Here is a 16,172-nt window from a genome sequence, read left to right on the forward strand (position 1 = left end):
CCAGCAGGCTTGAGTGGCCCAGCCTTGGCCCTGCTCCCTGGTAGTTGGGAGGAGAGTTGCTGTTTTCTGCAGCTTCCCAAACACTCTATTTCTTGCTTTTTTGGCATTTGGTCTCGTGTACTGTTCCCATTAGCTCCGGCATTAAAGTCTCATTACTTAGGACATCTGTCCTCTAGACATATTCGTGGTTCCCTTAGCCAAATGTCCTCTTCGGGGAGGTCTGCTTCCCATCCGTAGTCACCTCTTTGCTCTTCCTTGGGTTTTGCTGCTGCAGCGAGGAGGGATCGGAACCCTGAGAGGGAGTGCCTGGGATGGAGGTGGCTGTTCCTTTTAAATGACTTCTAAGAGTGTGTTCCAGAGCCTTCTGAGGTCCTGGGAATGCGGACCCTTGCTATGACCCCTAGGCACCGGGCAGGGAGGGGGCTGAACCCCATAATAGCAAAGAAGTTGCCAGGAGAGCTTTTCTTCCCCCATCTTGGGGTCGGCCTCAGACCCCATCAGCAGGAACTCTGACGTCTGGCTGCTTTGCTGAGAGGGCAGGGTCACGTTAATCCACTTCCTCAACACAATCGCCTGAGGCCCAGCCTGAGCTCCCAGGACTCCCCATCCCAGCCTCCCTGTTGGACTAGCAGTTGACTCTCCCTGACTTATCACTGTGTCCTGAGATGTGTGCCTGAACTTTCCCAGGAACGCTGTCCCATCAGCTTGGAAGGCTCTTTATGCTTTGGGAAATCAGACAGCGCTTCTGTTCTCAGATAATCAGCAGCCGGCTCTTACCCACCTCCGTGCCAGCCCCTCCTCCCCCACCCCAAGCATTTGCAAAGAGGATCTGTCACTTCTCTCTGTCTTTTAAGTCACATCATTAAAATGTTCCTTCTTGTTCCTTTCGGCATCTTTGTCCACTGTCGCTTCTTTCTCCATCTGTCCTTCTTTTGATTCCTGCTCACTCCTGTTGGGTTGTGTTCCTTTTCCGCTCTCCCTCCAGTCTCCTTCTTGAACTTGTCCTGCCATAACTGCATCAACTCGGACACTGCAAACTCAAATCTTCTCCAAATTGGACCTGGGCGAAGTTGTTTTTCTTTTCTCTGTCAGATAAAAGGCTGTGATGAACTGACTAATAGCTCAGACAGGACTTCAGAGATTGCGCAGGGCCCAGGCACGGTGCAGAAGGACAGACTGTCTTCAAGCAGGCTCCTCCATGGACAATTGGCCTGCTAATTACAAGTCATTCTTATCTATTCAGTAAAGCAGCTCCCCAAAGAACAGTGTTTTTCTCTTTTTTTTAAAGCCTAGTTTGTAATCCTGCAATGGCTCAGGAAGCAGTAAAAATGCATTTTCTTCAAGTGTTTTGTAGTTTCCATGTCTGTTTCATTGATTGGGATTAGCCTCCCCCCATTTCTGCTCAAATGGCGATGCTTGACTGTAGGCTGCTTCCAGTTCCCATTTTAATTCCTCTGGAGTCTCCTGCTAATTTCCCCTCTTGTTTCTTTCTTTTTGTATTTCTGACTTTTTAGAATCCAGAAACCCTCTCCCTTTCGGCGTTGTGAATTCTGTTACAGATGATGCCCTAGTCCCAGAATGAGGGCTTGCCTCCTTCTCTCCTGCCCCAGGATGACCAGCCTGGCAGGAGAGGTCAGGAACCTGGGGGCAGACTTAGCACAACGTGCCCCGTCTCGGGGGAACAAGGCGGCAGTGAGCTCTGTTTTTGCTCTTCTGTTCTTTCTCAATGGCCTGTGCCGCCTGAGGAGCCTGCGCACACATACAGCACTGTCTCCAACACCACTGTTTGGATGGAGGAGGCAGGATCGCACCTACTGTGGGACCTGACCAGACGCACTTATATAGTCCTGGGTCCCTTAGGGAAAGGACTTGGACTTGTCTCCCTTTGCCTGCTCATGTGGCTCTTGGGGGACACCTAGCGAAGCCCCCATTGTCACTTTTGGAGTTGTCATCCACCTGTCTTTTCCTTAGAGCATTTGCTGGGAGCCGAATAGAAGGCAGGCTAATCCTGCTTCTGTCATTTTTTGTCCCCATGACCTTAGCAAGTCCCTTGGCCCCGCCTTGGTCTGGTAGCCTGGCGGTGGGATGGGGGCTACCCCGTTGTGGAGGCGTATTCTTCTTTGGCCCATTCTGAACTCAGCACACCTGGGAGGTTCAGGACAAGAGTCTACATCTGAAGATCTGGACTTCCCAGTCAAGAGCCCTGGGGGTGGGAGAAGATGCAGTTTCCTGGCACACTCAGTCACAAGAATGCTATTCAGACTCATGACTGAAAGGGACTTATGAGGTGTTTTAGTGCCTCTCCCTCTGGGCACCAGATCTCCCTTCTCTCACACTCATGCATCTAGAGCGGGGGCTCCCCCAAACCTTGAGGCAATCCATTCTGTTCTTAGGATGCAATTCCAGTTAGTTTTCACGGGGGAGCGGGGCAACTTTGACTTTGCTGGCATGAGGTCCGCCCAATGGAGCCACCCAGAAGGAATGTATCCTTTTTCCTGTAAGACAACAAGACGTCCCTTTGAATGGCAGTCAGAGCCCCCTCAGACTTCCTTCTCCTGGATTAACATCCCTGGTTACAAGTGTGTTTCTCATGAGATACGGTTTTAAGTCTTCATGCCTGTGCAAAGTTGTCCGTTCTGATTTTACAGGGAAACCCCAAGTGATGTTGCCAACAGCAACGTGTGGGTCTCAGTCATTCAAACACAATTTTAACATCTAAAGATTTTGGGGGGGAAATTGGTCAGTCTCCAGCCATCGGCACCAATCCATCTCCTCCACCATGATGTCAAGAGGACAGATGTGTTTGCCAATTTTGTTCACTCCTGTATTGACTAGAACAGCACTTGTCACAGAGTAGGTGCTCAGTAAATATGGTTGAATGAATGAGTGACTTAATTAATTAAAATGGAGAGGATTTTGAGTGGTCATTTCCCATCTACCTCACCTTTCCGATGGTTACATTGATATGAAGGTACTGTGTTTGGAAATGACAGTAGTGTTTATAATATATATATTTTTTTAATTCTCACCCAAGGACATGCTTAGAGAGAGGAAGGGAGAGAGAAACAGAAATATCAATGTGAAAGAGAAACATAAATTAGTTGCCTTCTGTACGTGTCCCAACCAGGGACCAAACCTACAACCCAGTTATGTGCCCTGACTGGGAATTGAACTGGCAAACTGTTGGTGCACAGGGCAGTGCTCAGTCAACTGAGTCACTCAGGTTGGGCTATAATGTTTTTAAGAAGGGAAGGGAAGGGAAGGGAGGGGAAGGGAGGGGAAGGGAGGGGAAGGGAGGGGAAAGGAAGGGGAAGGGAGGGGAAGGGAGAGGAAAAGAAAAAGGAAAGAAAAAGGGAGGTAGGAAGAACGAAGAAAAAAGTAATCCTTTGCAGAAAATGTTGCCCTGGCCAGTTTGATCCATTTGCCCTTTTATGGCCCAATAAAATCCATCCTGACTTGTTTTGCTTAAGGTCCCTTTGCCTTTCTCTGGGACTTCATCTCGAAACATCCTTGCACACTGTTGAAAGCACGATCTGTGATGGCCTTGCAGAAAGGAGCAAACGGACACTCTCTTTACACTTGGCTCACAAAGTCCAAGTTCAAGTTCGGCAAAAACTGCTGTGTGACCAGATGCATTCCTGTCCGTAGGCCTGAGTAGAAAATGTGGGATGTGGGCGGTCCCTTCCAGGATGACCCATGGCTACAGCCATGCCATGTGTCTCCCTGTCCACACCAAGAGTTTGGCCATCTGGCATCACTGAGTCCTCCAAGGCTACCCTCTTCTACCCATGCTTGGTCCTGGTGCTATAGTCTGGGCCTATCTACACACCGGGACTTATATTTGGATGTATTTGTTAATCAGATACTTACATAGTACTTAGTAGCTGCCAGGTTCTGTTCTAATTGCTCTACAGAAATTAACTTATTTAATCTCCGTAATAACGCTGAGAGGTAGACATTATTTTTGGCCTTCTTATTTCGGCCTCATTTCTTTCAATGTGGAAACAGAAGCACAGGGTACTTAGTAGCTAGCTAATGGTCGTCCACACTGTACACCATGTGGCCGGCACTCTGACCTAGGCACTCTGCCTTCAGAATCCTTCAAATCCTTGTGTTTAACCACTAGGCTAACCCACCTTCATTTTGCCTCACTATAGATTTAAGTCTGTGTCCAGAGCAAATCAAGGTGACACCAACAGTAACACCAACAGCAGCAGCAGCGGGTACATTTATTAACTCATCTATCACTTGTCTGTCCAAGTGCTAGAACAAATCTCGGTGGCATTTTTTGGAACAAGTGGGAGCTGCATTTGATGCCTCCGCGTCTTTAATTCATTCTCAGACAAACAATCCAAATATTTCTGAAAAGTCTGGGCTTGTTATTGCTGCAACTGAATCTCCCAGTCCTGGATGAATTTTCCTATGATAGATGAGGCAAGGGATGGAGTGTGTGGAGATGATGCTATTTGGGATGAATGGGGCCTCAGGGGACCACATTCCCTCTCTCCGCCTAGCTCCTGGCTGGCCATCCAGCGGCAGCCCCAGGAAAGGCGCCCATCAGGATGGAGTGACTCCCAGGCTGGCCTGAAAAACAAAGCAGGCAGCCGAGCCTTCCCTTCCCTCGCCGAGTTGAGTTCTGCGATGTTTATTGGCCACGATGCATTCCAATTGTGCCGGGGACAACTCAGACCTGCGGAACTGCTCCGTGCAGATGCACAAACATTGTTACCACAACAAAGGAGAGCGCCACAGCCCCTCGGAGCCTCTCTGTATGAGGAGAGTGGTCTCGTGCGCACACAAAGCGGGCAGCTGTGTTTTTCAAGCGGACTGCGAGAGAACCAGGAATAAGGGGAACTAAATTAAGCCATTCTCCTTGGACCATGTGTATTAAAAATATATTCACTTCACTGGTCCGGAGTGCATATTTCAGAGAATGAGAGCACCCCGGCTGCCCAGTAGGGAAGGATGAGGATGAGGTTAAAGAGGACGCCGGTTGCTCCTGGGGTGTCAATGCCGCGTGAAAACTCAGTTATCTGGGACTCACATAACCAAACTCGATTTAACGGAAATAGAATGTCTGCACTCTACTTTCAGGAGAAATCCAAAAGAAGTAGCTATCAGTGATTTACTTAAAGAAAACGAATCCTTCCATGGCTTGTCCTGAGTCTTCATAGGAATAGCTTCTAGGTTGTCTGCATTTGGCTTAGTTTTCTCTGTGAAGAGAACGAAAGATTAGACCGGTGGCCCACTCACGGAAGGACCTTGCAGTCTTAAAAAAAAATTATATCCAGTGTGCTCTACTTAATTTGGCAGGAATACTTTTAGAATATTCTTCAAAAACAAGAGTGTTCTCATTAGTCTGTAGGAATAAGAACGTTAACCAGAAGAGCTTGTTCATCTATTTGGCCTTCTGTCATATGTACCCAGCAGCATAAATTGCTTCCTACCCCCAAAGAAGAGAAATTGGAGAAAGTGTGTGCTTAGGGTTCTAAACTCGCCAGCTTGCCTTGCTCTCAGCACAGGAAGACTTAATGACTACTCGCTGGACTCATATTCTCCATTCTGTGTTATTTAAATGACTCAGAAATCCAGGGGCAAGGCAGAGGCAGGAAAGTATATTAATTCAGATTAAAAAACAACAACTTATTACCAAATGAACTAAGGGTCCCCAGGTTCCTCACTTAATTTGGGGGAACCTAAGTTTTTCCATTTGTTCACTGAAAATTGTGACAAAAAATTACAAGGTTTTTTTTATGTGGCCCCCTTTTTCCACATTGGTTTTTAAACTTGGAAAGTCCGTGAAGCCTGGAGAGTAGGACTCCTCACTTTGGTCTTATGTAGAGCAAGGGTCTAGTGAAGTATATTGTTGCCCTACCCTGAATTTCATTTGACAAAAATGGTAAAACAATGTAAAAACTTTCAAAACTGTTGATGTTGGTGGCTCAGTGAAGTGAATAGGACTGGGCAGTTGGGAGCAGCTGAGTTCTGTCTGGTTAGATATGTTCATTAAAGATTGAACACGCTGAAACCTTGTGTTCAGAGACCATTGCAAGGACGTAGTAGGTGAAAAGAACAAATGTGATTAAGTGATGGGGGGTTAGAATGATGGATGGATGGATGGATGGATGGATGGATGGATGGAGCATTGGATGGATAGATGGATGGGTGGAGCAGTGGATGGATGAATGAATGATTGAATGGATAATTCAATGATGTAAAGCCAGCCTATGCTTGCAATCTAGATTTACCATTTACTAGTTGTGTGGCTTTGGGAAAGATAGCAAATCTCACAAAATCTTAGTTTCTCTCAGCAGTATAATGCAGCACCTGCCATATAAGGTTGTTTTGAGGATTATATAATATGCACATAAGAGTTTCTGGCACATAGTAATTGCTTATTAAACGATGGCTTTTAATTTCCCAAGCAGGCAAGACTATGAAGCAAAGTTATGAGCAGGGTTGTTTCTGTTTCTGTTGTTAAGGGGAATCATTTGCTATTTTAAGAAAGATTTCATGTCTTTAATGCAGGTGCCAGCACATCAGCATGTTGATTGGGCTTGGTCCCTGGTGTCGAGATAACTCAACACCTAGGAAATTCAAATACACACTATCATGGCCTTGGGACCACTGACAACAGTAACCAAGGTTTTGGGCAAATAAATAATGGGTCTTGACCTGAATCCCTCATTTACTAATTGTCTCACCACTCCCGAATGTTAACTGGCGTTTGCTAAGTGAGCAGATCCAGCTGGCGAGGCCAGGAGGATGCGTTCAGCCTGCGAGTCACAGGAAAGTGAAATGTCCGTAATCGGCAGTCCCAGGACACCCAGACTCAAGTCCCAGGCGCTTGCTTCAAATTTGTTCCACCCTGCTCTCATCCTAGGATTAGCCTGAGCCTCAGTTTCTTGTGGAAAATGGGCGTGATCATAGCTACAAAGGTCACAGAGTTAGTGCGGCATCACCCTGCATAGGGCAGGTGATCACCTTTAGAAACTAAATGTTATTCAACGTGAGATGGCACCTCAGTTATGCAGATGGCTAGTATACAGCCGTGCTGAAGGACTCGTTTCCCGGTCTGAATGATCAGAACGACAGCTTTCCCTGCTCAGGCCTGCTGTCCAGGTGATCACTGTCCCCGCCTGCCACGCATCCCCCAAAGCAAGCCACAGAGTCCACGTGCCGAAGGGAGCAGAGAACCAAAGCAATTACCCGAATAATTCAGGCAAAATGCATTTTTATTTGATATATCCAGATATTGCAGCAAAAGTGGCCCTGGGGCAGAGGGAGATTGGAGCAAGCAGGACAATGAGCAAGGTTCTTCAACTTCTTAAATTGGACAGGGCTGTGGTCTGCATGCAAGGTGCTCGTCTGGGAACCTGCCCTCGTGCCTCACTTGCCCATCTCTGTCTCTCTCCCTCTGATTCTCGTTCCCTCTGCATGCCTCTCACCTTCTGAATCGCTTTTTTATCTGAATTTCTCTTTGACTGTTTCTCATTTCCTCTCTTGCTCCTCCTACCTACTTGTCTCTGTCCCTCTGATTCTGTCCCCCTTCTTTCTCTGTCTCCTTGTCTGTCTCTCTTTCTCTCACGCCCTTATCCTGAATTCTCTCTCTCTGCCTCTGCGTCTCTGAAGTGCTCATTCTCTTTCCATCTGTCCGTGTCTCTCCACCTGCTTCCTTTCTCTCTGTCTCTCCCTCTGTCCTCTCTCTCTGCTTGTCACTGTCTGTCTGTCCCTCTCTCTTCTTCAGATCTGAAAACTGCCTCTACTCTTTTATAGAATCCTCTTCCCTTGTTCCTCAGTGACCAATTTTTTTTTTTCCTGCGGTTAGAAAGTAGCTCAGGCCTTAACCCATTTCCTCTGGCGTATCCAAATTAATTAGGTGAGGCTGGGATCGCACATTCAGAATTAGAATAATATTTATCAAGCACCCTGGAGAGAAGGGGATGGAAGATGGAGAGGAATGGGAGCAAGGAGGGAGGTTGGAGCCAAGGAGCTGAGGGAGGGGGAGGGGAGATAAGGAGAGGGAGAACTGGCAGAGGGGTCGCTCCTAAGGACACACTGTCTGGAAAGGATAATCTTGGAGAATGGAGTTCAGGAGTCAGGGAAGCACGCAGGGCTGGGTGGCCACCCTGGGACCCTTAGATAGCCTGGCTCTTCAGGGAACCTTCTCTAGCATGTCCCTCCTCTTTGGTGGTGCTGCCTGGCTCAGCCCTGCCACCTGGGCATCTGAAGAGGATACAGTGCAAGCCATCATCTCCAGGAGACAGGTGACTGCACCCCAGGTAAAGCTCCCTCTCCAGCAGCAGCCATATCTGAGCACTCTCAGTGTCCACCACGCTTGGTGGTCTCCAGGAAGGCATCTTCCCTCACCCCTCAGTCCTCGGAGCCCGAGTCCTGCAAAGCCTCTTGGGAGGTGGTCATCGGGAGACTCCCCATCCTGGGAGGGGTGAACTCAGTTAGAAATTTCTTCTCTGCTGCATCTTCGTTGGCCGATGAGCCTCAGAGCAAATCTACTCTGAAATGGCATTTCCACTGTCAATAGGGACACAGGTGAGGCTGGGCTGGAAGTACTACAGCTGGGCTGTGAGCCAGGACCCGAGGATCCACTGCTGACCCCGACAGACGTGGTCTTTCCTCAGGACGTGGTTCCCGTGTGCTCAGCTCCACTGTGCCCCAGAGCCTAGCCCAGGGTCCGATCTTGGTATGGGCTGCTCAGTAGATACCTGTGGGACCAGATTGCGTTGAGCCTGAATGAAAGACCTGCTTCATCTGGTGCTGTGTAGATGTAAACCAAGATTTTCACCCCTGCCACTATGACACTGTGGGCCATACAATTCTTTGTTCTGGGTGTTCTGTGTGTTGAAGGATGGTTAACAGCACTCCTGGCCTCTCCCCACCAGCTGCCAGTAGCACTTCCCTCCCCAATTGTGACAACAAAATGGTCTTTGGATCTTGCCAATGTCCAAAATCACCAGGGAAAACGAGTGATGCGGATTCAGGCTTGGCTTACCAAAAGCAGTGGACTTAACCATGAGAATCCATACTCCTTCATGGGCACCAGACATAGGAATCCTTAAGAATTTGGGAGGCAAGGCAAAGAAAGAAAGAAAAATAATATAAACCTTTCTTTGGTAATAGCAGCTTTACTGAGATACAATTCACTTATGGTATAACTTATCCTTAAATTTTAAAGTGTACCATTCAGTGATTTTGGTACATTTAGAGTTGTCCAGCTATCTACCATTCCTATCCAATTTTAGAACATTTCACTTTCCTCAAAAGAAACCTTATACCTATTAACAGTCACTCTCCATCCCCTCCCCCAGCCCCTGGTCACCACAAATGGACTTTCTACCTCTGTAGATCTGCCTGATCTGGACATTTTATGTAAGTGGAGTCATTCAACATGTGGTCTTCTGTGACTATTTTCTTTCACTTAGCACGATGCTTTCAGAGTTTATTCATGTTGTAGCATGTGTCAGTTCTGCATTCCTTTTTAAGGCTGAATAATAATCCATTGTGTGAATACACCATGTTTCGTTTATCCACTCAGCAGTTGAGGTGCACTTAAGTTGTTTTCACTTTTTGGCTATCCTATATAATAAAGAGGTAATATGCAAATGGTCATCACACCCTCATGCTGTCATGCCATAATGGCTCAGACACTCAACACTGGGGAGAGAGGATTGGGGACCAGCCAGGCACAAATGAGCTCACAAGAGAGGAATGGTGACCAACTAGGCACAAATGAGCTTGTGAGAGAGGAATAGGGACCAGCCAGGCTGTGGCCTGGGAGAGGGACAAGCTGCCCGCCCTGTGGTCCTGGGCACATGCAGCTGCGGCCCAGGCAAAGCCGCCTGCCCACAGTCCCCTGTGGCTGCAGCCGGCCTGGGCAAAGCCGGCCAGGACCTGGGTATCTGTGGACAGCCATAGGGAGGGAAGCCCTGGTCCTGGGTGCTGGGTGAGGCAGAGGCGATTAGGGGTCATCAGGCCAGCAGAGGAGCAGTTAGGGGTGATCAGGCCAGTAGGCAGAGGTGGTTAGGGGCAATCAGGCAGGCAGAGGTGGTTAGGGGCTATCAGGCAGGCAAGCAGAGGGGTTAGGAGCAGGCAGGCAAGCAGTTAGGAGCCAGCAGTCCCAGATTGTGAGAGGCAGTCAGACATCCCCTGAGGAGTCCTGGATTAGAGAGGATGCAGGCTGGGCTGAGGTACCTTCCTCTCCCATGCATGAATTTCATGCACCAGGCCTCTAGTTATTAATAATGCTGTATAAACCTTCATACACAACTTTTATGTGGACATCTGTTTTCATTTCTCTTGAGTATATACCTAGGAGTGTGAATTGCTGGGCCATATGGTAACTATGCTTAACACTAGAGGCCCAGCGTGCACAAAATCGTACGTGAGTAGCTCACTTCTGCTTGCCTTAGCTGGCCACCCTGCCCATCACTGTTTTCAGCTTGTGCCCCGGCCCACCTGCCATGAGGGCCGCTGCTCGTTTGGTCGTGATGGTGTTACGGTGTGACGGCCACAGGCCTTTTATGTAAGAGATTTTGAGGAATTGCTAAACTCTTTACCAAAGGGCCTGCACCATTTCACATTCCTACCAGCAGCTTAAGAAGGCTCTAACTTCTCCATGTCCTTGCCAACATTTGGCTACAGCTGTTTCAGTGTGTCTGAAGGGGCATCTCATTGTGGTTCCCATTTCCATTTTTCTGATGACTAACGATGTTGAGCTGCTCTCCACATTTACCTTCTTTAGAGAAATATCTCCTTATATACTTTGTCCATTTTTAAACTGGGTTGTTGGTTTTGTATTGCTGAATTTGAAGGGTTCTTTATGTGGCCTGGATATGCCTCTTATCAGAAATATGATTGATGAATATTTTTCCCATTCTGTGGGTTATCTTTCATTTTATTGAAAATATCTTCTGAAAAGTTTTTATTTTTTGATTTTTTTGTTACTCTTCACCTGAGCATATTTTTTTTCCATTGATTTTTAGGGAGACTGGAAAGGAAGGAGGAAGGGAGAGAGAGGGAAAGAGAGAGAGAGAGAAAGAGAGAGAAAGAGGGAGAGAAAGAGATATGAGAGAGACATATCAATTGGCTGCCTCCTGTACGTGTCCCAACTGGAGCCTGGGATTGAACCTGAAACCCAGGTACATGCCCTTGACCAGGAATGGAACCCGTGACCCTTTTGGTGCTTGGGCTTACTCTCTAAGCCCTGAACCACACCGGTCAGGGCTAGAAAAGTTTTTAATTTTGATGAAGTCCTATGTATCTTTTATTTTTCTGCTGCTTCTTGTGCTTTTAGTGTCATATCTAAGAAATCCCTGCCAAATGTATGGCCCATAGATTTATTTCCATAATTTCTAAGAGTTTACAGTTTTCGCTCTAATATTTAGATCTATGATCTGTTATGAGTTAATTTTTATATATGGTGTTAATTAAGAGTCCAAGTTTATTCTTTTGCCTGCAGATATCTAGTTGTCTAAGCACCATTTCTTAAAGAAACTGTTCTTTCCCCATTGAGTTTTCTTGGGACCCTTGTGGAAAATCATTTGGGCTCTCAATTCTATTCCATCGGTCTATATTTCTGTTCTAACTTGTAGCTCACCATTTTCTTACCATGTAAAGGTGGTGGGAAGGTGTTGATCAACAGGAGGATGAAGGAATCCGGTAACCTGCATACAAGTGTGGTTTAAAAAAATAACATATTTATCACATTTTGAAACTAGAAGGCATGTTGGAGATCCTGCTCATGTCAACCCTTGTTTTGCTAATAGGGGGAAATGATTACTTTTAAATTTTATTTATTTATTATTGAGTCAACATTGGTTAATAAACTTATATAGATTTGAGGTGTACAATTCTATAATACATCATCTGTGTATTGTATTGTGTGTTCACCACCCCAAGTCCAGTCTCTTTCCATCACCACTTATCTCCCTTATATTTCCACACCCTCTACTATATCCCTGATCTCCCTTCCCTTAGGTCCATGGTCAGCAAACTGCGGCTCGAGAGCCACATGCGGCTCTTTGGCCCCTTGAGTGTGGCTCTTCCTAAGCCTTAGGAGTACCCTAATTAAGTTAATAACAATGTACCTATCTATATAGTTTAAGTTTAAAAAATTTGGCTCTCAAAAGAAATTTCAATCGTTGTACTGTTGATATTTGGCTCTGTTGACTAATGAGTTTGCCGATCACTGCCTTAGGTCATCATCATGCTCTTGTCTGTGCCTATGAGTTTTTTTTTTTTTTGTGGGTTGTTATTTTCATTTTTATTTTTTTTGCCTAATCCCTTCATCTTTTCCACCCAGCCCCGCAACCCCCATTCCCTCTGATGGCTGTCAGTCTGTTTGTTCTCTATACATTGTAATGTTAGAGATGAACGAAACTGCCCAAAGGCTCATCAGTGGCAGAGACTAGGATTAGAACCCAAATCTCTTGAACCATCAAGGCGATTTTTTTTTCTTATTCCCAGGCCCTGAATCTCAGGTCTCTGACCACAGGTCTGCCCGAACCTCCTTTACCAAGCTAGTGAGCTTGTGTGTCCTCCCTCACTGCTGAGTGCCCTGCAGTGAGTGTGTTTGAGGGGTGGCATGTGTCTGCTCCTTCCTTTCCCACTGAAGGAAAGAAAGCGGTGAGGGGAAAGCAGTTGGAAAATTGGAAATTGCTGTGTAAATGCCACCGAATGATAAGATTGCTGGTTTGATGCTCTTCTCCCGGGAAGGGTCATGGTGTCAGAGGCAGCAGAATGGAAGGAAGCAAACCACTTTCAGACATGCTTTTAAACTGCCAGGGTTGTCACTTCCCAAGGGGGCAGAGTGTGGGAGCTGCCTTGAGCCTGGGGCTGGGCTGGGCTAGGCTGGCTGTGTCACCTTGCCTTACATCTTAGGGACACCCCAGGTAGATGGAAGAGCTCTTGCCCAGCTCATGCAAGATGGGTTCACTCAGACCTGGGGACCTGGCCCTAGAGGGACAGTATCCAGATGGTGGACCCTTGATGCTGTCCACACTCATCTTTGTCTTTTCAGAGTATCCCTGTGTGTCTCTGTTTTCAATCCACACTGCCTATCTCATGTGTCACACCCACAGAGTGAGTCCTGTTTGGAACCAGGCTGTGGAGTGATTTCCCCTGAATTGTGAGCCCTCAAAGGGCAGGGGCTGTGTCCTGTTTGCCTCTATCTCTGCAGGGCCAGATGCAGGCTGAGTGCTCAGTGAATGCGTGCTTGGATGTCGAGGCTCGGGGTTGAGTGAGTCTGTGAGGGAAGCTTCTCCTGGCTCCCTGGCCTCTTGCAGAGGGGGCGGCCTCTCCAGCACCAGCAGCTGCTCCCTGCGCCTCTCCTGCCTGCACATTTCCCTCCCTGCATCTGTAATTGCTCTCTCCTCCAGGCTCCAGTTGTGTTCCTTCTGTACCACCCATGTGCTCTGATACCTTTTTGTCTGTACATCCTGTCATTGCAGCTAAATCATACATTTCTTTGATGGCAGGAGGTGTGTGTTGTACTTATTTGGGTCACCAGCATAGAGCACATGCTACTGGGTGCGTGTTTTTCAACGGGGAAGTGCTCGCTCTGATATTAGCAACCTGCTGAACGTGAGGCCCACGGTGTCAGTCCTGCTGCAGTGACGGCCGCTGGCCAGTGGCCCTAGATATCTGCCGGGAAGCGGGGGTTTGGGGAAGCCAGTATTTTGAAAGGGCTCAGAGTTCCTTGATTGAAGTGAATTAAAGAAAGAAACCATGATCACTGCATTCTAGTTGCCCAGCATGGCAAGCTCTAGCCTGCATTCCCACTGAGCCCAGCCCCAGAGGAAGCGGTGGCTGTGAGTTGAGTGCCCAGGCTCGTCCCCTCCCGCCTTTGAGCAGGCATTGGAGGCCTTCGTGGCCCGCACACCTGCCCAGGGAACCTCACTGTGTTGTCTCCTCCCATTTAGGGCTCTGGCTGACATCTTGAGACAACAGGGACCAATCCCCATAGCACACTGTGAAAGAGAAACGATCTCGGCCATCGATACCTCCCCCAAGGAGAGCACGCCGGTCAGATCGTCCTCCAAAAACCACTACACCCCCGTGCGCACAGCCAAGCCGCCTCCAGGTAAGTGTGCGCTGAGCGCCTTGGGTCTCTGCTCAGGCTGCTGAGAGGTCGCGGTGATGTTGCTGCTCCCGTGGGGCAGGCCCTGGAGCCTGTGCTGTCAGACTCTGATGGGCAGCTGGGCTTATGGGAGTCTGGGGTCTGCCCCCTGGGGAGGGATTGGCATGGTGGAGATGCCGCCAATGCGTGTCCGCCCAGAGGAGAGCTGTTGATTTAGCATCTGTGATTTAGAGAGTGGTTGGCAGAATCCTCTTACCTGAAAGGGAGCTTGTGGTGTACGTTCACCTGGTCACCCGCCTGCCCATGTGGGGGAAGGTTTAGACCTACTGGGATGCTATGTGACAAGAAATTGCTGCAGTCATTGTAGAGACTTCTCAGCTGTTAGAATCTCAAAAACAAAACAAAAAAACAAAACCCCCAAAAAACAACCACACAAAAAAAACCAACACTTCGAGGGTAAGGACTCTGTCTGGGTTGTAGGGTGAGCCTTCCCTGTGCTCTGACGATTGCTGGCTGGATGATGAGTTGCCATGTAATAGCAATACACCTTCTGCTCTTCTGCTTGGTCATTACTGTAACTGTATGAAGGGAACCGAGCAGGGCTCACTTCCCTTGTTGTATGAAACAATAACTAAAGCTCAGGGAACTTTTGCGACTTGGACAGGTCACTAAGATATTAATAATAAGACATCAATAATGACAGTGCTATAATCTCTCATGATTGGATCTTGCTCTGTGCCAGGTGTTTTGCTGAGCATTTTATGTGTTTTTCTTACTGATTCCTCACAGCAGTTTTAAAAGTACTTATATTGTTCCCATTTCACACGAGGAATAGGGCAGTTCAGTATGTTTCCCAAAGACAGGGTTGTTAGAAAGAAAGCCGGGATTCAAACTGGGGCATAAAGGTAACAATAATCGGGACTAGAAAATCCTAATATCCTAACCCAGCAGGGTCATGAATCCAAAGTGTCTGAGTGGACAGTCTCCTTACAAGTACAGCTGGGGAAGTTGTTTCTCATTATGAGCTGTAACAGACAGCCGAGTACTGACGCCAGTCTTCGACAGAGCTTCCACTTTGATACTCGGGTCTGCAGTCTTCACATCCATCTCCCTTTTCAAAGGATGGGCTGCATATAGTGTGAACTAACCCTGCAATAAGGATATACACAGCTGGGTGGAGTGGGTCTGCTGCAGATTCAAAATTATAGTTAATATGCCGCTGGGATCAAATTTATTTTCCATTCATTCTTGAATTTTCTTAAATTTACTAAGCCAGAAACCACATAAATGTATTTAAGGTAATAGCATTAAATCTTTTAAGAATCTGATTAAAGTTAAAAACATTCTCCTTAGAAAATACAGATATATATGAATATATGTATTCATCTCACATTTTGCATAGGATTTAGGGGATTCACTGACCTTTCCAAAGTTAGAGATCCCTGATTTCAAGTTAAAGATGAGAGACCCACCTTTGCAGAAAGTCTAAGATGCATTTTTAGCCTTAATGTCATTGATGCTTAAAATGTAAGCAATAGAAGGAATCTTGGCAAACACACCACACACACACACACACACACACACACACACACACACACACCCACACACCTGGGCCAGTAGTTATCTACCCACATGCACTTTAGAATCACCTGGAAAGTTGTTACAAATACTGGTGCCTGGGCCCCACAAATTAACCAGAATTTCCAGGGATGCTGCTGGGATGTTCCAGGGATCCCTCTGGTGATTTAACGTGCGGACAGGGTGAAGAACCACTGGTCCAGATGAGTTCTTTCATGCTATGAGTGAGGACACTGAAAGATTGTGCCGGTGGTTCTCACATTTGGCTGCACATTGGAGTCACCTGTGGAATCACCTGAGGAACTTTGAAAATTAAGGGTACCTGGGCCCTAAACCCAGAGATCGTGATTTAATTGATGTGGGGGGTGGGTGCCTGAGCATGGTGGGTTGCCGGGGGCGGGGAGGGGGAAGGGATGGTTTGGTGTTTAAAGTTTCCCAGGTGATACTAATGTGGAGCAAAGCTTGAGGACCACTGGGCTATGGGCATTACATAAAGGGC

General features: G+C 47.3%; 1 protein-coding gene across 2 annotated transcripts in view; it reads left to right on the forward strand.

Annotated features, from left to right (window-relative positions):
- Positions 1-16,172, forward strand: part of SHISA6 (shisa family member 6) — a 292,588-nt gene that overhangs the window by 9,700 nt on the left and 266,716 nt on the right. For both annotated transcript variants that reach the window (XM_036341895.1, XM_036341896.1), the window contains exon 2: positions 13,938-14,098. In XM_036341895.1, coding sequence (XP_036197788.1) covers positions 13,938-14,098 — 161 coding nt within the window. The remainder of the gene's footprint in view (positions 1-13,937; positions 14,099-16,172) is intronic.

The sequence above is a fragment of the Myotis myotis genome, unplaced genomic scaffold (assembly GCF_014108235.1).
Source record: "Myotis myotis isolate mMyoMyo1 unplaced genomic scaffold, mMyoMyo1.p scaffold_m19_p_17, whole genome shotgun sequence".
Taxonomy (NCBI): Eukaryota; Metazoa; Chordata; class Mammalia; order Chiroptera; family Vespertilionidae; genus Myotis; species Myotis myotis.